General features: G+C 45.8%; 1 protein-coding gene across 2 annotated transcripts in view; it reads left to right on the top strand.

Annotated features, from left to right (window-relative positions):
- NSMCE2 (NSE2 (MMS21) homolog, SMC5-SMC6 complex SUMO ligase) overlaps positions 1–14,675 on the top strand; it is a 235,986-nt gene extending 221,311 nt beyond the window's left edge. The window contains exons 6-9 of one of the 2 annotated variants that reach the window (XM_040979309.1): positions 924–934; positions 4,482–4,571; positions 4,954–5,060; positions 13,954–14,675. In XM_040979309.1, coding sequence (XP_040835243.1) covers positions 924–934; positions 4,482–4,571; positions 4,954–5,060; positions 13,954–14,071 — 326 coding nt within the window. In that variant the 3' untranslated portion in view covers positions 14,072–14,675. Of the gene's footprint in view, positions 1–923; positions 935–4,470; positions 4,572–4,953; positions 5,061–13,953 lie in introns of both variants that reach the window. The other variant, XM_040979310.1, reaches the window with a different exon arrangement.
- The last annotated feature ends 8,441 nt before the right edge of the window (positions 14,676–23,116 follow it).

Below are 23,116 nucleotides of genomic sequence, written 5' to 3'. Positions count from 1 at the left end.
TCCAAATTTAGCCTCATTGGCTTCCTTTTTAAATTTTATTTGAAAGAGTTACAGAGAGAAAGGGGAAAACCAAGAGTGATCTTGGTTTAGTCCCCAAATGACTGCAGTGGCTAGAGCTGGCCTGGTCCAAAACCAGGAGCGAAGGGCTTCTTCCAGGTCTCCCATTTGGATCCAAGGCCTTAGACCGTTCTCTGCTGCTTTCCCAGTCACCAAGCAGGGAATCAGATCTGGAAGTGATGCAGCTATTGCTTGCTTTTCTATAATCAGAAAATTTCATGAACTTTAATCAAGATCAAATTAATTTAACCTATTTTTTCATTATGGTAAGACTGATATTTTTCACATTTGCCTTAAAGGTATTATGGAACTTAAGTTTTCTTGTCTATAAAGCAAATAACAATATATTCATTCTTTATGGATATTTTGTTAGGATTAAATGAAATAATATGTATAAAGTCTGTCACAGTAGCTGCTATTTAAGAGTACTTCAAAAAATTCCTGGGGAATGTAGCAAAAATATAATTTTATTTTTGTGCAAAAAATTTAAAATACATTCTTATGAGAAGCATTCAAGAAGCTCATGACAAGCGTATAGTATGGTTTTCAATTGTTGTGTATTGAAATAAACAATTCATTTCTTCATGAACTTTTTGAAGTACATTTAGGTGGCATTCAATAGATTAGAAGTACTATTAATATTACTATTATTACTGAAAAAAGTAATTCATGGGCAGAGAGAGCTCTCAGACCCAATATTTTTATTTTAGTAGTCAAACAAACAAGTTGAAGAAAACAGGGCAACACTTTTATTGTTACAGTCCTTCAGGACTTTAACAAAACCTGTCATTTCCCTGGGTCTCAGTTTTCTCAGGTAAATGACTCGGGATGGATAACCTCGTTTTGAAAACGTGTGATTCTTGTAGATGGTGTGCATGTATCTCTCCAGTCATTTTACTGAACGTATCAGAGGGCATTGCCTTTGGACCAGCTAAATCAGTGTGAGTGATATTGCTTGCCAGTTATATGACCTTTTGTTAGCGCATTGTAGAGTCCCCACTTGAATATCACTTCCTATAAACAGAGCTTGGATGAGGAAATGTTCTGTCTCCCGAGAAGTGCAGCTATTGAGCGCCTTTCTCTTTTTAGTCTCTCGGTCTGTGGGCGATTACTCACTGCTGCCTGTCTTCCCCGGGCTCGCTTTTGCTGCCTTCTCCTGTCGTGACCACTGAGGCTGCTCCCACCTCCGATCTCCAAGTTCCCCACTCAGCCTTCCCCAGCACTTGGCCTTGCGTTTGAGCTCTGCTTTCTTGCTTCCTCTACCTTTGGAAATTTAAAAATAGAACCTAACAAGCAGACCCACAATCTTTCACATGGGCTGAACTCTGTTATTCATCTAACTGATTTTTCTGGTGAATTCCACGGTATGAAATCGAAGGTTAGGAGTCTACCATCAGTTTAGAATGAACCCTGGAAAGAACTGACAATCGCTTTTGCTTTGACTGTCAGCATACCACAGGAGGAGGCTTTGGAAGGTGAATGCAGGAGACACAAGGGCTGTCAGCTGGCACCTTGCTTTCTCTTTGTTGGTGGTTCTCCTCACTTTTCTGTTGTGATCCACCATTGAGTGGGTAAAAGGACTCTTAGGGCTCTAGCACTTACAGTGTGAATACCAAAGACAAGTCCTTGGAGGCATGACGGCCCATCACAGGTGTGAACACTGTTACTTACAAGGGCCCCACCTCAGATCACAGCAAACATAACATGGGAATGGCCACATTAAACACAGTTTGATTGCTGACAAGTTTTTGAAGCTACTTTTGGAGTTTTCCTTGTTAGGAGGTGGGCTGCAGTAAATGATTCTATTTGTGATTAGCTGTGAATTCTTAACAGTTAAATTAGTATACCTGGAAATGCTTATTACATTAGAAAATAAATCTAGGCAATATAGAGCTCCAAAATAAAATGCATTTGTGGACAAATCAAGAATTGATGAAATTCATCTAACATTACATTTGGGGGACCTTCAATATTTATTGGTTTCAATTCTGTGATTATTCTCTTGAGGCCAATGAATGATTTTCAAGGTCTCTGACATTTTCAGAAGTACCTGAAAAGCTGGAAGACCGTGGCCAATGTGCCTTAATGCCCAGTGATGGGAAATGAATGTTCTTCCTGGGAAGCCGTAAGCCTCGAGGTTTCATCCCTGCCTTCTGAGAATTGGTTGGGGTCACAGACGCAGCACTAATCCAGGAGCAGCAGGCGAACCCAAACAGAAAAGTAATTGGAGAGAGAATCCTGGCTTCAGCTCTTCAGTCAATGGATAGCCTTGAACAGGAGCTCCATTTTGTTTTCTTACTCCCAATGGTATTTTTACAGACAAACCCACCATCTGGCCTGGGTGGAGACCCAGAGCCATTAGTTCTATGGAACTGAAAATTTTGCAAACCATCTGAACCAGAGACAAGAGTTTCTCTCTTGGACAAAAAGAAATGCAATTCCTAAGTCCATATTATTTTGCCAAAAGGAAAGGTTGAGAGAATAAGGATAGAGGAAGAAAGGAGGACTGTGCCATCAATACTGGTATTTGAAAAAGACTGTTGGTCTGTGCAAATCACAGCGTCCCTTCTGTAAAAAGAGTGAATGACATTTGACAGTTGTTGGAGTGCCTGGTTCAAGTCCTGGCTCCAATCCAGCTTCCTGCTAATGAACATGTACTCTGAGAGGAAGCCATTGATGGCTCGACTATCTGAGTCCCTGACACCCACATGAGAGGCCTGCATTGACTTCTCAGAGTCCTGATTATTTTGGCTTGATCTAGCCCTGGCTTGCTGTTTCATGCATTTGAGGAGTGAGTCAGCTGATGGAAGGTATCTTTTTCTTTTTTAATATGTTTTATTTTGAAATCTGAATTATGTGGTACATTTTCATATAGGGTGGGATTCCCCCCGCCCAAACTCCCAGCCCCCATCAGATTTTCCCCATTTTACTACAGTTCTTCATAAGGAATCATAATTCTATTAGTCTGTTATTTAAGGTATCTGTCTTTTGACCTCTCACTCTGATTTTGAAGTAAAGTATATGTAAGTAATTTTTAAAAAATTTTAGGAGCCAGTGTTGTGGCACAAAAGAGTAAGCCATTGCCTATAATGCCAGCAGTCCTAGATGAGCACTGGTTCATGTCCCAGCTGCTCTACTTCCCATCCATCTTCCTGCTGAAAGCCTGGGGAAAGCAATGGAAGATTGCTGGCCCAAGTGCTTGAGCACTGCCAAGCGCATGAGAGACCCAAATGAAGCTCCTTGTTCCTGACTCCACCTGGCTCAGCCCTGGATGTTAGGGCCAGGTGGGAGTAAACCAACAGAAGATTTATTCTCTCTCTCTCTCTTTGTCTCTCTGCAACTATGACTTTCAAATAAATAACTCTTTAGGAAAAATTTAAGGCTTTAATAAGTTACTGACTCCCATTGTCTCATTCAAAAATCAATTGTCTTGCATTTTTCACTAAGTGAGGGGCAAGCACAGCTCAATGAAAATGAAGCAGCAGTTAGTGCCGTGTGCAAAGCCAGCACTTGCACGTATCCTTCTGCAGTTCTTAAAACGCGGACCAGGGACCCGCAGGGCACCTAGCAGTTCCCAACCACTCCCATTTTAATAACATGAGATCATTTGCCTTTTTCACTCTCATTCTTTTCATGGGTAAATTTTTCCAGAAGCTTTAGGACATTGTGACATGCACAAATACCAAAATCCAACTTCTGTCACAGCCACGCGTTAAAGATATTTACCAAAAAAAGAAGAGGGCGGGGATAACACCGCTCTTCTCACTTAGGGGTCAGGGTGGCAATTCTGGACAATATTGTTACTCTTAATTCTTGCAAATGTTTATGCTAACATGTAAAAGGATTATTATTTTTAAGTGAACAAATAGTTCTCAATCCTTCAACTTTAATGTGTATCAGGACAAATGTTGATAAATATAATTCACATGAAAAAAGTTTCTTGGAGACCTTCAGTAAAACCTCACATGAAAGGATTTAAACCTACAGTGCACATGCAGTGCTAGCTGACAGCAGTCAGCACTTAGAGGCTGCTCATGTCAGGAGCTGTGCAAAGTGCTTTGCATTCTGTATCTCTTCCCCCCGGGCGCACCCAGCTCAGGACCTCACAGCTGGATAGGAGGCAGTTAACCAGGTTTCTTCACATACACTCCGGATTAGCAGGCAATACTCCCAAAAGTTTGAAAAAGTATTTTTACTGCTCTGAATCTCAGTGTCCTTATCAAGCATTGGCAGAATCTGGAACCTAGCTGAGTTTCCTCAGCAGCAGAGCAGTTAATAGACACCCAAGTGCCTCACACACAGCCTGATGCAAGAACACAAGGCAGTGGAAACATACTTCTTTCCTTCCATTCCTTCCGCATCTTTGGGGTGAAGACAGACTGAGGAGGCTCACAACTCCCCTTTTTCCTCCAGGTGGTCTTCAGGCAGACAGAGAGGCTGATGCACCGGAAGGAGTTGATGAAGACATGATCGTGACCCAGAGTCAGACCAATTTCATCTGCCCCATTACACAGGTACTGGTTCACCTTTCCTCCCCTGCCAGAAAAGCAGTTATCTTCCCAGAGACAAAACTGGTTCCTGTAGGCTTTCTGATTGGATTTCGCATATTGAGTTAAGCAAAGAAAAGCGATGTGGGTTTAGAAATATATAGGAGAGGCCCTTAGTCTGGGAGGAGCCCTCCGTCAAGCATGCCCTTAAGGATCTAGGGAAAAGTTCATGGCCAAGTGACCTTGCTGCCCCTGGTTTCCCTGGTTTCCCTTATCATTTTTAAGCCTCTTAATTACCCAAGGCCTTGAGATTGGGAGGTTAAATTTAGGAAACCCAGGACCAGGGGAAAAGAGGTAGTGGAAATTGATCATTATCATTCCTGAAAGCCTAACATCTCCTTGATTACAGTTGGAAATGAAGAAGCCAGTGAAAAACAAAGTGTGTGGCCACACCTACGAAGAGGAAGCCATTGTTCGCATGATTGAGTCCAAGCACAAGCGCAAGAAAAAGGCCTGGTGAGCTGATGCAGGGAAGGAAGTGGGGCCTTTGTAGTGGTGGGCAGCCAGGGTTGGTGTGCCAAGGGTCATGCTAAAGGAGAAGTCCTTAGAGTCTGCCCTAGGTGGCATCTACCTCCCCAGTAGTGTAAACATGGAAGCTGGCTTTCTGGAAAAACAATACGGGAGGGAAAGATTAGTAATCTGTTCAGGAAAAGCCGAAGGAAATTAAGCCACACCTTCGAAACAGAAGAAAAAAAAATTGGACTGAAGGCTAATCATTAGCTAATAAGAGATTTATGAATGTGTGCAATTAAAAACGTAGCCTGGAGAAAATAAAGAAGAACTGGGAGATTAAAATTGTCCCTGTTTATACATACACTTCCCCAAACCAGAAGAAATGGTAAGTTGTTTTTGTCTTTTTTGTTTGTTTGTTTCCTTTTGCTTCCTGCAATACAGGTAACTGTAAGTCAATACTCTAAGAATTCACATCCGCTGTTCTTAAAGATAACCATTTAACTATAAGGGGATGCTTGTCACATATTTCATTACTTACATAATTTTGCAAAAGAATCCAACTCATGGGTAACTAACTAGTGAGGGTTCTGCAGACCCGGCCGTGTATTTTTTCCCTCCCCCCAGACCTCAGAGGACCATGGCTCTGATTCTGTGATAACAAGATTCTGAGCCAGCCAGACTAGCTCTAACTTGGACTCTGTTCGGCATTTTTCCTGTGCTTATCACAGGTTTGTCTTTGTCGCAGGAATGGAATGGCAGGTGTGACCAGGTCTCAAAAGCTTTTTGATAACAGTGCCTTTGATGTGTGGTTTGTGTCCCTATCGCCCAGAAATGTGCTGACCCAGACCGAGGACTGGAATTCCCCACCACTGCTTAGAAAGAGGGTGTTTGGACTGTGGATGTCATCATGGCCATTCACTCAAGAAATTTACCCTGCTGATTCCAGAAGAAAAACGACTTTTGCAGTCTCCTTGTTGCAAGATACAGACTATAATCATTCCTGGGTTTTTATCTGTTTTGAGTTTCTACCTCGTAGTTGAAATATCTCATTTTCCCTAGTGAGTCGGTCCTTTCCCTGTGATTATAATTTTTATGTCTGGATTTCCAGGCCTTCTTTCCTATGAACTTTGTTCTGTGTTCATTCTCTGAAATGCAAAAATGTTGTTAACCTACTTGCTAGGAATAAGAATTCCTAGGTAGTTTTGATTACTCTTTTTCTTAAAGTTTATGACATTCCCTTATAGTCAAATAAGGAAAGGACAGATGCTGACCCGGAGCACATTTCTCCCCAGCAGGCCCGGGATGAGTGTCAGGACTCCCAGAATAGGCATCTTGTCTAGTTGGATTCTCTTTACTTATTTGTTTTTATTTACGGAAAAGGCAGAAAAACAGAGAGAAATCATCTGTCCTCTGAATAATTCCCTAAACACCTGCAGCAGGTGGGACCAGGCCTCGTGACATCCAGGAGCCCAGAGCTCAGTGTGGGTCTCTGGCCTGGTGGACAGGGCTTCAACTCCATGATCTACATCCATTGCCTCCCGGGACACATTAGCAGGAAGCTGGAATTGGAAGCGGAGTGGGGACTCAAACCCAAGCATTTTGATAAATCATGACAGCATCCCACACAGCACCTTTGTAGCTGTGCCAGTTGCCCACCTGTGGATCTTAAGTACATGTTTTGACCTTCTGATTGTCCTTTGCCTTTCCTGAGTGGTACATGCTATTTACAAGCGCTTGAATTATCACTTAGAAAAGTTGTTTGTTTGTTTTTCTACCGTACTTCCATAATTGGAGTGGGTGAAACTCTGCAAATTCTCCAGACTCAGTAGTAATAATCATTCAATCTAAGTGAAGATAGTCTGGGAGGTTTTCAGACAAAGTGGTGGTTGTAGCTGGCTTCACAGAGTGGGAAGGATTTCAGAGACCATTGCGGAAGAAGGAGCCTGCGCCAGGAGCTCACCTCGTTGAGGCCCTTCTGCTTAGTTTACAGTGGAGAGAACTGTAGTGCTGTCTAGTAGAGGACGTTAAGAGGATGCTGTGGACAGTACAAATAGGGAAGTGGTGTAGAGATTCATGCTAGAGGCTGTTAAATATCACGATTTCAGAGTGTCCTCCCCTATGGGGGACCTTCAGAATGGGGATAAAGCTGCGTATCATGAAAACAGCCTTGCATGGATTTCAAGTATTTTTTCCACCACAATAAAGTTACATTTTAATTATGCTTTTCCATGAACTTTTTTTTTTAAAGATTCATTGCTTTTTTATGAGAAAGGCAAATTTACAAAGAGAAGGAGAAACAGAGAGAAAGCTCCTCTGTGCCCTAGTTCATTTTCAAATGGCCACAACAGCCAAAGCTGAACCAGTCTGAAGCCAGGAAACAGGAGCTTCTTCCACACCTCCCACATGGGTGCAGGTCCCAAGGCTTTGGGCCATCCTCTGCTGTTTTCCCAGGTCCAGGCAGGGAGCTACATGGGAAGTAGAGCAGCCGGGACATGATACGGGATACTGGCCCTTGAAGGTGGAGTATTAGCTTGTTGAGCCACAGCACCAGCCCCTTTTGTATGAAGATTTTGAAGTACCTTCATCTAAGTTGATGGTAATAGTTGTCATTACTTTCAAGATTTATTTGAAATTTAAATAAGTGTGAAGTACTTCAGATACTTGGCACACAGTAAGATTTAGTAGACATTATCCCAACATCCCAAACTTTTGCCCTCCACATCATCTTCCTCACCATTCTTTCCACCACTACTCTGTGGGTATGGGAGGTGTTGCAAGGCTTTTAAGGAGTGAGGAGCGCCAACCTGGAGTTGATGTTACTCCTGTAGCAATGCAAGGGATGGATTAAAAAGGCATGAGGTAGAATGGTGCCATGGCATAGTGGATAAAGCTGCCCATTATAGTGCCAGCATCCCACAAAGATGCTGGTTTGAATCCTGACTGCTCTACTTCTGATACAATTCCCTGCTAATGTAATTGGAACAGCAATGGAAGATGATCCAACTCCATGGCCCCTGCAGTGCATGGGAAACCTAGATGAAGCTCCCAGCTCCTCACTTCTCTCTGACCCAACCCTGGCTATTGCGGCCATGTGGGAAGTGAACCAATAGATGGAAGATTTTTATTCTCTCTCTCTCTCTTTCAAATAAATAAATAAATAAGGAAGGAAGGAAGGAAGGAAGGGAGGGAGGGAGGGAGGGAGGGAGGAAGGAAGGAAGGAAGGAAGGAAGGAAGGAAGGAAGGAAGGAAGGAAGGAAGGAAGGAAGAGGAAAGCAGAGAGCTCTCTCTCATCTGCTCTTTTACTCCCCAAATGCCCACAGCTGGGGCCGGGCAAGGCCAAAGTCAAGAAATGCATTGTGAGGGATAGGGATCCAGTCACCTGAGCCATCAGCTGCTACCTTGTCAGTGCACATTGTCTAAAAGCTGGAATCTGAAGTGGCTTCAAACCCAGACACTCCAAGATAGACTGCAGATGCTGCAGTCAGGAACTTCCCTGCTATGCCAAATGCCCACCCCACTCCAGAATTCCCCACGTAGTGTGGACTGGTGCCATTTCCTGCAGTGCATGCTGAGGTGGTGAGCAGTCCTGGGTTTCTTTTGTTTAACAAGATCTGTGACACATCCAGTTTGAGACATCTCATTTCTTCCTCCTAGAATGTTCTAAATATGTTTTGTCAGACTGGAGTTCCAGGTACATGGTGTGACTGGGCTGTCTGAATTTTCCCGTGCATGATCAGTAACTGAGAAGGCCTCTGTCCACTGGCTTGAGTCACAATAGTATTGTTGAGAAGTTAATCCTAGCCAGCCACAGTATTAGAATGATTTTGTAAAATATGTCTCTTAGTAAAAAGACTATAATGTTAGAAATAAAGTTGCCTTGCAGTTTTCATAGTAATAAGATTCCTACTTTTATCACAGTATTTTCTTTCCTGACATTTTATCTAAGAACATGAACTATGGGGCAGGAGTTGGGCATAGCACTTAAGTCTCCACCTGGGACAGCTACACGTAGTGTTGGAGTGTCTTGTTCAAGTCCCACTCCTGTGGTGCCAGTGCAGTCCCTGCCACCCATGTGGGAGAGCTGGGTGGAGGTCTAGACTCCTGACTTTGGCCTACTGCAAACATTTGGGGATTTAACCAGCAGATGCAAAATACCTGTGTGTGTCTTTGTCTATCTCTCTCTGCCTTTCAGATAAAATGAAAAAAAAAAAAAACCATATTTGACAGCATGCTTCAGAGCAGGGAAAGTGAAATCACATTGAGTAGCAATGTGTTGTCCAACAGCAGAGAATTCCAGTAGAGCTGTGCTGTTGAGTTCCTGTTTCACCATTTACAAACAAATCTTTGAAAGTGCCTGTCTCAGTTTCTTCTATAACAGAGAAATAATAGCATCCTCTCCAGGTGGTAGAGAATTCCCCTCTGGGTCTGGACCAGTAGACACCTGGCAGCGGAGCAGAGAGGGACTTGGGAGAAAGCACCTTTCAGGGGGAGCCAGCCGTTGAGCCAGCAGCTGGAGGGAGGGCCCTTCTGGGAGGCTGTTAGAGGCGTTGCTGCTGCCCTTGCTGCTTCCGGACTCAGCCAGAGCAGGACGGAGTTCCTCTCTGTGTTTAGGTATGATGGGACTCCATCCCACTGGGATGCACGGAGACATTCATAGCCCTGTTTTCTGGAACTTGTGGACTGATCCTTGAATCCACAAACTTCTGGACTCAGAATCTGTCTCCTTGAGCCGGTGCTAAGGCCTAGGTTCACCACAGCTTGCTGCCCACTGCCCCACCAAGACCCAATGCAGTTTGTTCAGCAGCTGCCTCTGTGCTTGTCCCAAGCCACCAGGGAGTGCTCTGCCCTGCCAGTGACCCTGATCTGAGACCCCGCCTCTCCTTCCAGGCCTGTGGGTCTGACTGCTGCACAGCGGGGTGACTCTGTGAGAGCTGAGGATGGGTGGTGCCACACCTAACCTGCTCACCAGGATGTCGCGGGGATTAAGGCCTAATCCTGCCATACAGTGGTGTCTCGACCAAGGTGTGCCCTGATTCAGGACCCTGGCATGGTGGCCTCTTCTTGTCCTTTTGAGTTTAGAAACTCATGAATGGTTGTTCAAGGCAGAGTGAGAAATGAATTTTCCCCAGGCTCCTGCATCCTCCTCTTCTCTCAGAAGCCTTCCCTGACCTTCTCCAAGGCCGGCCAATGCTGCAAGCATCCCCACAGCATGCTGACCTTGTCCATGGGACTGGATCTCCCCCACACACTTCCTGGGAGCCTGCGTGTGGTTGCCCGGCAGACCCTGAACCAAGCTGCTTGGCTCTGGCCACCATGGGCCTCCTGCCTTTCCTAGTGGCCCAGTACACTACCTTCATCTCTTCAGAGGGAAAAACCAAGGCCCAGAGAATTAAACCCCATGCCCAGGGTGCCACAGCCCTTTCTCACTCTCCCACATGGAGGCTTGTCAGAGAATGCAGGTGTCTGACAGGATCACCCCAGGCTCCATCCCGGGGAAGTGTCTCGCACTGGGCTGTGTGCTTCACTCCATCACACATCCTCAGAATGTGCTCGGGGACTGACTGAAACCACTGATGTCACCAGGAAGTCCTCCCCACCCCATTCTCCACTTCCCTGTCCCCTGCTTATTCACTGTCTGGCTGTGGGAATTCAAGAAGTGGGGAGGGGGTGGGGGGAGGGGAGGGAGGTATGGCAGTGAGAAGTGCAGGTAGTGAGGGGTGCGGGAGGTAGTTGGCTCAGCCACTTGCTTGGGCTAGCTTCTTCATGTCATGGACTCTAAAAGGATGACTGCCTCTTCTTCTTTTTTTCTTTTCTTTAGAAATGTACATGTGTATTGTATTATGTATTTGAAAAGCAGTTTCAGAGAAAGGGAGAGACAAAGAGATCCACATCCCCGGTTCACTCCCAGTGGTCACAGTGGCCAGAGCTGGACCAGGCCAAAGCCAGGAGCCCAGAACTCCATTCCACTGCCTTCGCAGGCACACAAGCAGGAAGCTGGCTCAGAAGTGGAGCAGCCAGCACTAGAACCAGTGCTCATATCAAATAGGAATGCTGCAGGCGGCAGCTCGCCCTCTGCGCTGCACCACCAGCTCCCCACATGGCCTTTCGAAGCCTTGGAAAGATCCATATCCTCTCCATCCTGTGTTTCTTTTCATACCTAAAGAAATAATTAATTTTGAGGCTTCAGAATGTAGATGAACAGGCTAAATAAAAATAGACATTTTCAAGCCAACATAGAACATTTCTGCAGTTTTACCGTAATTAATGCAAGGACACATCATCAAAATTATTCCTACCTGAGCCAAATGACTCTGGTTCGGTAATTATGATTTGACACATTACCTGACTATATAAGGTACATTTTTATATCTTAAAAGTAAAGAAATGTTATCAAGCACATTTGCGTTACATCACAGTCAGTGTCCACCCTCTTGTGCAAAGACTCCTTGCTCCAGGGACAATGCATTGTGGCACAGCAGATTAAACCTTGCTTGTCACACCAAACCCCTGAAGAGCACCTGCCATCGCGCGAGAAGCCCAGATAAGGCTTTTGGCTCTGACTTGTGCCTGACCCAGCCCCTACCATGGTGACCACTTGGAGAGTCAACTCTGCTTCTGTCTCTCCCTCACACTCTGTAACTCTGCCTTTCAAATAAATCAATCTTTAAAAGATTCTTCACCAGGGATCAGGGCCAAGAAAAATGTTCTTTTCCATGCCCAACTGTAGGCTTTCCTACCACCAGACCAATTGGAGCCCCAGCGATCCACTTTCCTCCCCTGTGAGTTTATAACTTTTGTCTGGTATTGGTTGGTTTTGATCTTAATATGTGTGAACTTTTAGACAAAGTGTCTCAGATCACTGGGTCTGAGCTCTGTGTGGCAGGAACAATATGTTTGTGTGTCATAGTCATGTGTTCAGAACCTAGCCCGCAGCCAGTCGCACAGGATGAAATGGGTACATGAATGGGTAGAGGGTGTGTTGGAGATAAATGAAATACACATAAGTCCAGAACATGAAAACGTCTGGGCAGAGCTATGGTCAGACAATAGGACGCAGGAAAGGGAATGGACGTGACCAAGCACTCTCCTCACTTTAAGTCAGGGGACAGAAGCAAAAAGAGCAGCATGAGTCGCCTAAGGTCTCAGCCAGCAGCAAGTGGGTGGTAAAGTGAGAGAATTCAGATCTAGGTCACACTGGCTGCTTGGCTCTAGCAAAATCTGGTTCACATTGAGAAGAAATCAGGTGACTTCATCCAGCCCACTGCCTTCCGAGGAGACCACATCTAAACCGAAGCTGGCTTGTAGTTCCACCCGTTTCTGAGTGACTCACTCGCTGATTTCCTCAGCCACAGCCTTTCCTCTGAGTCCCCAGCTGCCCACTCAGGCCCTGGGCTACAAGGTCCAGTGGGCATTGTGAAGAGAGCAGCACAGGAACCTGCTGCTCCCCGTGACACCCACCTCAGGAAGGCACCCTAGTCACCCGTTGGCTTGCCCCTCCCCCTCCTCTACATGTCCCCTCTGCTCCCTGGCGGCTCCTGCCTGCACCTACAGCCAGGCTGCCCTCCTCTCCTCTGGAACCTGCAGAACACCCCCCCCCCCATCCACACATCCTGCTGCCCCTTGCCTGTTGACCATGTGCTGTCCATTGGTCAGCCGAAGTGACGTGTGCCCCATGTGGACCAAATCAACCTCCGGATCTGAGAGCCCTCTGATGACTTCTCTTGAAATTTTCAGTGAAACCCAAAGCCCCACTCACCCTTCTTGTTTGATTCTCCACAGCCTTAGGGCCTGGGTCTGCACTCCACCACACCACACCGACCTCCCCTGCTTTATCCCCCACTGTTGCTCAGCCTAACCCCAGATGGTCTTGGCACCCCACACTCCCCTCACTGCTCTGCCCGACGGTCCCCCCTGTGAGGCCTGTCTGACTTGGCCCCCAGCACTCTCCCCCACTGGCGTCGCTCTGTTGCCTCTAATGGAAATGTGGCCCAAATGCCTGTTAAGCTCCTTAGTGGTTGCCTGTGTCCCTCATAGGGAAGTAGCCCCGGGAAGCAGACATGCTGTGCATTGCTTGTGTCCCTGGACAGGGCCTGGCTCAGGTAGACGTTTAGAAAATAAAAAGGAGTGTGTACATCCCTCCTGATTTATAATACGTACTCCCTTTTCATCTCTTCTTATTTGTTTTAAAACATGTGTTTATTTGAAAGGCACAGTTACCATGAGCAACTCACCTATTAGAGAGAGACAGAGATCTTTGATCCACTGGTTCCTTCTCTAGATGGCACATTGTCAGGGTTGGACTGTGCAAAGCCAAGAGCCAGGAGCTACTTTTGGGTCTCCCAGATGGGTGCCCAGGAGTGCCATCCTCTGCTGTGTTCCCAGAGCATTGACTGGACGTGGATGGGAAATGAAGCAAGCCAGCTCCACATGGGATGCTGGCCATTGAGAGAGACAACTTAACCCACTGTGCCACAATACTGGCCCCCTTTTCCTTTTTAAATACTTGAATTTGAAATGAGTTATATGCTTAAGACATTAAAATTAAGAGAACTGGGAGTGGTGTTTAGCCTAGCATTTAAGATCCCCACAGCCAAGTACCTGCATCCGAGTTCCAGCACAAGGTCCTGTCTGCAGCTTCCTGCAAGCGCAGACCCAGAGAGGCAATGGTGACAGCTCAAGCTGTGGGTCCTGTCACCCACTTGGATTGAGTTCCCGGCTCCTGGCTTCAACCCCAGTCCAACACCTGCCATCATGGACATTTACAGAGTCAATCAGAGAATGGGATTTTTTTCCTTGAATCTGGCTCTCTGCCTCTCAGTAAACCAATGAATAACTCAATATGTTTTAAAAACAGAGAAAAGTAAATGGACTGACTGATTTTCCTTCTCCCTCACAGTTGCCCTAAGATTGGCTGTAGCCACACGGATATGAGAATGTCGGATCTCATCCAGGATGAAGCCCTCCGAAGGGCAATTGAAAACCACAACAAGAAGAGGCACCGCCATTCCGAGTAGGACAGTGCCTCGGCCCACAGGGAGTTCAGCAGCCTTGCTCCTACCTAAGCCTCCTGCTCAGGGTGATGCATGTCGGAGCAGTCAGGGATTGGCTGCACTGCATAGTCTGTTAGGGGTCAAGCTTGGTTTTGTGATTGAAAGCAATTCTTTTAAGTTCCTCAATAAACATGCAAGCACATTATGTATTGTCTATTTTCAGATGCTAGGTAATTTTGCATTAAACCTCGATTATCTGCAGCGGATCCCACCAGGAACCTCCTGGTGCACACACCTTGTTCCAGAGTATCAGCCTTGTCTAACACTTCAGAATGGGTTTTTATCATTGTTACTGAATATCTTTCAGGTAATGTTTGAAATGAAAATGTGTGTTGCATTTCTGTCACTGCAGTGAATTCAGGCCTTAGGTTATAAAGCACCACCAATTTCCTTTCCTATAATGATTTTGTGTTAGGGAGGGGAGGGGCACTTTGGCTTATCATTCTAAATGGCATGGGATCCTCTTTCCCACGCAATGAGACTCTGCCACCCGGAATGGAAACCAAGGTGCCGCCCGCACAGGGCCTTACGTGTCATCGGAAGCCACCACATCCTGGTTGCACGACAGCTCTCTACAGATGACTCAGCCCCCTGGGTCTTTGGTGTCTTCAGCCATAAAGTAAAGATGCAGCACAAGAAGCTGTCTGATGTCACGCAGGCGTGAGAATCACCAGCCTCTAGCCGGCATGGTCTGGAAACTGAAGCTCTTCCTTTATTTTCTAAGTGTGCCAACAATGCTGACCTGTGGATTCCCAGAGCAACACTTAGCAATCAGACTGTGTAAATAAACCACAAGAAGCTCACCCTGACTCTGCTGGGAAGCCACCAAGAGCTAACGATGGCTAACAGCAAATGTTGAGCATTTACTGTCTCCTTGGTGCTATTCCAAATGATCTCTGTTCACGTTAATGCTTGCCATCTTCACAGCTGGTGAGAGAAGGGTAGATATTAGTCCCACTTTACACCTCAGAAAACAGGTCCCAGAGCAGCGAAGCAGCCCCTGGGATGTCGCAGTGCTCTGAAGTGGCTGGGCCGGGACTGGAACTTGGCTGGCCTGGTCCCAGGATCTTGATTCAAAGATCCTGTCCTCCTTCCCCATGCTGATTTATTTGGAATCTGAAAGTATATTCAAAGCTCACATTTAAAAAACAGAGCTTTTGTAAAGGAATACATGTGTCTGTGCACACAAAAAACGAAACTAACTAAAATATGAGAAATAGCTAGCTGGATGTGACATCTCCGTCACAATAAATGTCACAACATGACAACATCGGTTTGGGTTGATAGTCTGGAGGCTGGGGTTGGATGCAGTAGTCAAGTCGCCACTCGGGATGCATCCCTCTCTTCCCGGAGTGCCTCCGTTAGTCATGACTCTGCTCCCAATGCCAGCTTCCTGCTGGTGCACACCATGGGAGGCCACAGGCGATGGCACCAGTACAAGGGTGCCTGCCACCTCCATGAGCTGCAGGTGGAGCTCTGGGCTCCCAGCTTCAGCCAGGCCCAGCCCAGGTTGCTGCAAGCATTTGGAGAGTGAACCACAAGATGGAAAATCTCTCTGTATCTCTCTCTGGAGAAATTGAAAAACCCCAGTCTTGTGTGGCCAGATTAATTTTGAGAATATTTTTTTTTTCTGGAATTCAGAAACTAGTATGGCATTCAGTTGTCTGCAAACTAAATGATGTTGACCTTCCTAAGATGTGTCTGAATCAGGCTTTCCTGAGGAAATGATTACATTACAGCCAGAACAAACATACTTTTCGTGGAATGTGGTTCTTTTGTGAAGCACTCTGTTTCCTAAACAGACAAGGACAAGCACGAGATGCTTGCTTAAGATTTGATTTACATTTTTCCCCCATTTTTTGTAAAGAGAATTCTGGAATATTACTGGGGATACCAATACTGGTTAGAAAAATACAACAAAATAGCACAGTGAAAAATATGGTATTTGTAGCTCATGAAATTTTTCCCTCTTTAGCCTTCAAAAGCTGTGTTTTCCAAAGAATTTTTGAGACCCTATGTGAAATTTACTTTCATGTTTGAAGGTTTGTGTATCTGTTTATCGATCTGGCACGTCCATTAAATTTCTGTTACAGGACTTTTCAATACCCATGGACCGTTTTCTCCATGAAATCATTGTTACATTATAGGAATTTCAGCACATGTGGATAAGACTAATTCTAGGGCAGCACCTCCAAGGTGAAGCCAGGAGCCCCTTCTCCATTTTCCCAGAAGAGCTCCAGAATCCTGAGGTCACTCCCAAAGTCCCATATGGAAGGTGACTAATTTCTTTTAGCTAAGATTTGAACAACTATGTGCATTTGGTACTTTAAAAAAAAAATACTAATTCTTTCAAGAAATGTTCAGCCTACAAACATTGAAAACATGACCACATACTCCCAAAGGTAAAATGGTCTCACTCTGTCCTTTTCTAGAATTTCAAACATGAGGATTTCCAGCTGAAAACAGACCTGTGTGGAGTGTATTCCCAGTGGCTTCTGCCCACCACCGCCCGCCACCAACATGGACAACCATGAATTGCAGGACTGAGGGACCAAAGCCAGGGAGCTGAGTGCCGGCCAAGCCCAAGGCTCAGGTCTCACTAACCTAATCCTCTCAACAAACCTGGGGAGTGAGTGTTATTTCCCTATTTTACAAATGAGGAGGCTGAGCTTGGATTCATTGGTTCCTGTGCCTAGGGTTCATGCTTCCATGTAGCCTATCCTGGAGCAGAATAAGTACACAGGAAGTATTCCAACCCACAAGGCCCTTTGCCTCAGGGTCAGAGTTGGGCTTCCCCAGGGGCCTGTGTTTCTCTCCTGTCTTCCCTAGTGCTGTCATTGAGACCATGATTTCCCAAGGCTGCAGACTCCAGGCAGCCACATGTGGCTGGAGAATTCCCCCTTCCGAGGTCTCTACACAAACACTGCCCCAAACCTGAACCTCCCCTCTTGACTTCACACTTACTCTCCACCAACCCATCCAAATCATTTCCTGCCTCCTGCTGTATTAACGTGCCCCTAAGCCTGTCTGTCCTGCTAAATGAAATCACCACCACAGGCCGGAGCCTCTCCAAACTTCCCAACATGCTTATTCCCACCACCCTTCCAAGCTCCCCTTCTTTCTCTTCCAGAGGGGAGCTAACTCTAGATGGTCTAACTAGCTGTCACCCATGGGTGGCTGTGGACAAGCCATTTCACTGCTCTCATCCTCAGATTGTCCATTGGAACAAAAAGATTTGAGTTTCTCCCTGTGGTTTCTTTCAAAGCTCTCAGACTGTGTGTCATATTTGTAGTGAATATGTCCCATGGGAAGTATAAGACCCTTTAGGAGGCAAGCAGGCAGAAATGGAAATTAATACATATGGGAACCAAGTCTGTATATTGAATCTTTAATGAGTTCAACAAAAACTGCCAAGTCTGGCTTTATGCTGTTTGATGCTCATCAGTTGCGGACACAAATGTTCCCTTCGGAAGGGAGTGTCCAGTAGACACTTTCATGTCGATGTTAAAGTCCATAAAAGATTTTGTGAGTGCCCCGCACAGAGGACAATAGCACAAAGAAAACAAAATATGGGAAAATTTTTGAGTCAACAAAACTTAATTTCCGTAAATCAGGCAACAGACTCAAAAGAGTGGCATGGGTGACTCCTATGGTCACCTGGTTCCACGGGATTCCGCTGTGTCCGAGACGTGTGCCTGCTGGCTCGTGGAGACACTGGGGCACCAAGAGCTCTGCAAGAGAAGGCGAGTGATGCTGAGGGAAACAGAAGCCCTTGTACATTGCTAGGGAAAATCCAAATTGATGCAACCTTTGGCTATTAAAAACAAAGTTGAAAGTAAACCTACCAGACAGCGTACTAATTCCATCAGAAGTAAAAATACATTTTCATGCAAAGATTGTGTGGAAATATTCATAACCATGACTTACAATAGCAAAAGAATGAAAATATCCAACTTGTGATTGGATAAAGCACTATAAATCCATACAATGCAGTACTATTGCCAAGAAAAAGGACCAGAACACTTAGTTCTTCACTGTGTTTGTATGTGTGCATTGAAAAAACTTAAGCTCTGCTCTCTCATCAAATTTTAAGCATCCTTTATTAACCATTGTCCCCACGCTACATACAAGGTCTCCAGAAATCACTCAATTTTCACTTAACTGAAAGTCTATCATTTAACCAACAACTCCCCGCTTCCCCTCCCATTGACCCTGGTAACTGCACATGAGTGTATGTGTGAGAGAGAATTCTTTAGGGAAGCTGAGAAAAAGCTTATATCCACTGGTTTACTTCCCAGATACCCACAAAAGCCAAGGGACCCAAGCTGAGAGCCAGAAACTCAACCACATGGGTGGTTCCAGAAAAGACAAATCTATAGGACAGAAGTAACCGGGGGCTAGCGGCGGTTTGGGGGAACAGTGTGCGAGGGCTCACTTTGGGCTGAGAGCAATGTCCTAAAACTGGATGGGGTAATAGTTGCACAACTATAAATTATCTAAGACCCATTCTATGCAGCACTTGAAGCAGGTGAATTTTAGGCCGTGCAAGTGAAAGGCCGACTGAAGGCACGTGGTCATCCAGGGCCTTGACGGGAGGGCTTTCCTCGTGGCCATCTGAGAACATCAGGAACCCCAAGAGCTATTGGTGCCCCGCATTCAGCTGAGACCAATCTCTAAGAATGTTTTTGTTTTAAAGCTTGTTTCATTTGTTCAGACAGCAGAGTGACAGAGAGAGGGAGAGACAGAGAGAACTGCCATCCACAGTCTCATGCTCCTAATGGCTGTCGTAGGCAGGGCAGGACCGGGCCAGAGTGAAACCAGGAACTCCATTCAGGTCCCCATGTGAGTGGCAGGGGCCCTGATGTAGGTGAGCCGTCATCTACTGCCTTCCCAGGCATGATAGCAGGAAGCTGGATTAGGAGTGGAGCAGCCAAGACTTGAACTTGCACCCATAGGCAGCATCACAAGGGGCAGATTATTTAAGCCTCAAGAAATCCAGGTCTTAAAAAGCAATTACTAGGGCCCGGCGCGGTGGCGCAAGTGGTTAAAGGTCCTCGCCTTGCACGCCCGGGATCCCATATGGGCGCCGGTTCTAATCCCGGCAGCCCCGCTTCCCTTCCAGCTCCCTGCCTGTGGCCTGGGAAAGCAGTCGAGGACGGCCCAAAGCTTTGGGACCCTGCACCCATGTGGGAGACCCGGAAGAGGCTCCTGGCTTCGGATCGGCATAGCATCGGCCCGTTGCGCTCACTTGGGGAGTGAATCATCGGACGGAAGATCTTCCTCTCTGTCTCTCCTCTCTGTATATCTGCCTTTCCAATGAAAAAATAATAAAAATAAATCTTTAAAAAAAAAAAAAGCAATTACTAGAAAACCTATAAACAGTGCTAAAGAGGATATGATTAACTATTTGGCATAACTGATAAAAATAAAGAACTTTAATTTTTTTCTATTTTTTAATTCTTCACTGAATTTCCGTTTTATGTGCAATAATCACCAGTAATAATCAGTAGCTCCAATGAGCTCTCTTTTAAAAATGAGCTGATTTTTGCAAAGCATGGTAGAGTGAAAACCCTGAGTGGGCAGTTTCACTCTCTATTCATGCTGCTACTGGAAAAGCTTGGAGCTCTGTCCCGAGGACAGCTTGGTGATTCTTCATTCATTGAAGGGCAGAAACACTCAAAGTTGGGGTCATAAAATTCTATGACCAAAGAAAGGAATATTTGGTGGGAATTTTTTAAATGAACAAATACAGATCTGGATTTAAAGCAGAAAGAAAGAGAGGGGGGAAAGAAGCAACATGCAGTTACAAAAGGGGGAAATTCCCTGGATCATCATTTGTTATCCACACTGCAGAGGGAGGGCAAGGCTGGTCAGTAAGATGTGGCCACGCACCTGGCATGCAGAGGAGACGGTTGGGAGACTCGGGGGCCCTCACCGTCGGGACTGTATGAGGCCTGGCTCGTTCGGGTCATTGCAGTTCACGAGGAAATGTGAAGACACTGATTAGTCCTGAGAGCAGCAAAAAACAAGGTCAGGGATGATGAAACATGGATACCAGGCTGCAAAGCATCACGGTGGTTTTTTTGCCCACAGAGGAAAAAAAAAAAAAAAACCCTGGCTTGTTCTGAACAAAATATGTGTCAGGACTATGACACCAAGCAGTGAGTAAGTACCTTGAAAGAGCCTGTTAGCATCTCAGAACTAGCGAGATCACTTAAGCAGTAACCTCAAAACATGCTTCACCTCGGGGGACACTAGGAGCACGTTGGGTACCCTAGGAGTACATCGACTGGCTGTCCCCCATGCTCCGGTACTGGTGTGGCTAGGCTGCTGAGAGCGCCCCTCTCCCCGACTCACCCATCTTCTCACAGATTGGGCAGTTGTCTCATCCACTTTCCTCTATTCCTTGATTCCTCCCACCCTAATTGGTGGTCCACATGGGCATGCATCCTTCTCAACTATGTAGATATCGTCAAAAATAAATCTATCATGAAAAGGAAAAAAAAAAAAATTGAAAGAACACCCAGAAGAAGAGAATGGTTTTGTATTGAGGTGTTAGCACAAAGATATTTATGCAGGTGTCTGGGGTGTCGTCTCTCCCCACCCTGGGACAGTTGATACAATTCAGGAGGTTTGAGAATGGGTGTGGAGAAAAAGGACATTGTTACCAACCTGAAATTAGCATTTGGCATTCCCTACACTTCTGAGTTTGCCAGCACCGTGGTAAATATCTTCCTGTTGTATTGCTGCTACTTACGGTAAAGAGGAGCTTACACTCGGCCCTTCCTTTGAAGTCCAATGCATGCTTTGCTTTTGCCAGTTGTAGACTAACGCCAACCAGACTGACCCCTCCCACCTGAAGCAGTTAAAAATCCTAAGAGTGTTTATGAAATCCTGCCTTTTCAGACATTGGGTGGCGTGGGATAGCGCTCTCTGAAAGGAAATGAGCCTGTGGAGTCCTCTGATTGCGAGAGTGCTCTGCAGGTGGATCCTGGTGGTCCAGATGCTCGGAGTCAGCACATGGCACTTGGGAGGCCTGGCATCTCCCAAATAATCCACAGGGCAGAGGTCCCGGGAGGCGAGGGCAGCCCACGAGGGAGCCTGGGCAACGCACACAGGCGCCCTTGGAGTCTCCTGCTGAGTCAGGTGCAGCACAGGCCTTTGAGGAAACCACCCGAGGATCTGAGTGTGCTTGCACAGGTCCCAGGGGAGCACCCTTTCCCGCCAGCCCGAAAGGAAGAGCTTGTGGTTTCTGGGAGCATCCCAGGTGAGAGGATTCTCTTGTGTTGTTGAACAATGCTTAAAGATAAGCTTGTGTGAAGGGCGGCAACAGAGGGAATATTCCCAGCTTTGTGAAGCACAAGGTCACGGTCGCAGCCGCTCAGAGAACAGCCTCAGACAATGTCTGTGTGGATGAGTGACTGTGTCTCCATGAGGCTCTATTTGTAGACATTGAATTTTTCACTTAATTCTCATATGTCACAAATATTATTCTTTTGATATTTTCACATATTTAAAAATGTAAAAGCCATTAGCCAGTGAGCCATACAAAAACAGACAGGGGGCCTAATTTATCCCATGGGCTCTTGTTGGCTGACCTTTGATTAAAATGGTGGAACTGTTACTAATTAACTGTGGACCAGAACAAAGCTCAAGCATAAAAAGATACAAGATTAAATCCAGCGCCCAACAATGCCAAAGTTACAATGTCTAGTATCCAATCAGAAAATTCCAAGCATGCAAAGCAGCAAATATGATTGCTAAAAAGGATTATTTGTTGTAAAGGCAGATTTAGAGAGAGGAAGAGACAGAGAGAGAGGTTTCATTCACTGATTCCCTCCCAAAAAGGCAGCGATGGCTGGGCACAGGCCAAAGCCAGGAGCCAGGAGCTTCATCTGGGTCTCCCGTATGGATGGCAGGGGCCCAAGCACTTGGACCATCTTCCACTACTTTTTCCAGGTGCATCAGCGGGGTGCTGACTCAAAAGTGGAGCAGTCAGTTCGCATGGGGGACCCTGACGTCACAGGCAGCCATTTGACGTGCTGCACAACAGTGCCTCCCTGAAAACATAATTAAATTATGCCATAGAAATAAAGTCAAAAAAGGGCAACAATGGCAGACTAGGTAGGGACATTAAGAACTGAAAACAGATCACACACGTCCAAAAAGAAAACGTGCTACTATTATGGAGAGTTGTGGAAAATGTAAAATGACCCAAATCAAATTTCCAGAAGTCAAAAAACGCATCGAACAACGAAAAATATGCTGGCTGACATTCACAGGAGATAAGATACTGCCATAGGAAAGATTGGTGAGGGAGTGGACACTGGCCCAGGAATTAAGTTGCCACTTGAAATGTCCATCTCCCGAATTCAAGTGCACGGGACTGCGTTCTGACCCCTTTGTGACCCCTTAAAAACAATGTGTATCCACTGCTAAATCACAAGCTCTTCTTCAAAAATGGATCAATGACTTTACTTTCAAGGAATTGATTTCCTTATAATCTAATGGTTTTTTAAGATTTGTTTATTTTTATTGGAAAGGCAGATTCACAGAGAGAAGGAGAGACAGAAAAAGGTCTTCTATTTACTGATCCAGTCCCCAAATGGCAGCAACGGCCAGAACTGAGCCAGTCTGAAGCCGGAAACCAGGAGCTCCCACACAGGTGCAGGGTCCCAAGGCTTTGGTCCATCCTCCATTGCCTTCCAGGCCATAAACAGGGAGCTGGGTGGAAAGTGGAGCAGCTAGGACATGAACCAGCACCCATAAGGGATTCCAGCACTTGCAAAGTGAAGATTTAGCTATTGAGCCATCATTGCCAGGCCCTAAAATCTTACCTTTTTAAAAGTGTTGTTCCATAAAAGAATCAACGGTTCTGAGACCAGCCACCGATTCAGTAAAAGCTGAACATCCTGTTGACCCTTGTACCAACTCTCTGAAGAGGTCAACTTTCTGGTCTTGATCTCTTCCTTTGTTCCAGAACATTGTACGGCAGGATCTTCTGTGATT

Source organism: Ochotona curzoniae, unplaced genomic scaffold (assembly GCF_017591425.1).
Source record: "Ochotona curzoniae isolate NIBS_2020 unplaced genomic scaffold, NIBS_Ocur_1.0 contig_3190, whole genome shotgun sequence".
In the NCBI taxonomy this organism is placed as follows: domain Eukaryota; kingdom Metazoa; phylum Chordata; class Mammalia; order Lagomorpha; family Ochotonidae; genus Ochotona; species Ochotona curzoniae.
The sequence above is the reverse complement of the archived record's forward strand: the minus strand, read 5'-3'. Positions and strand labels throughout refer to the sequence as shown.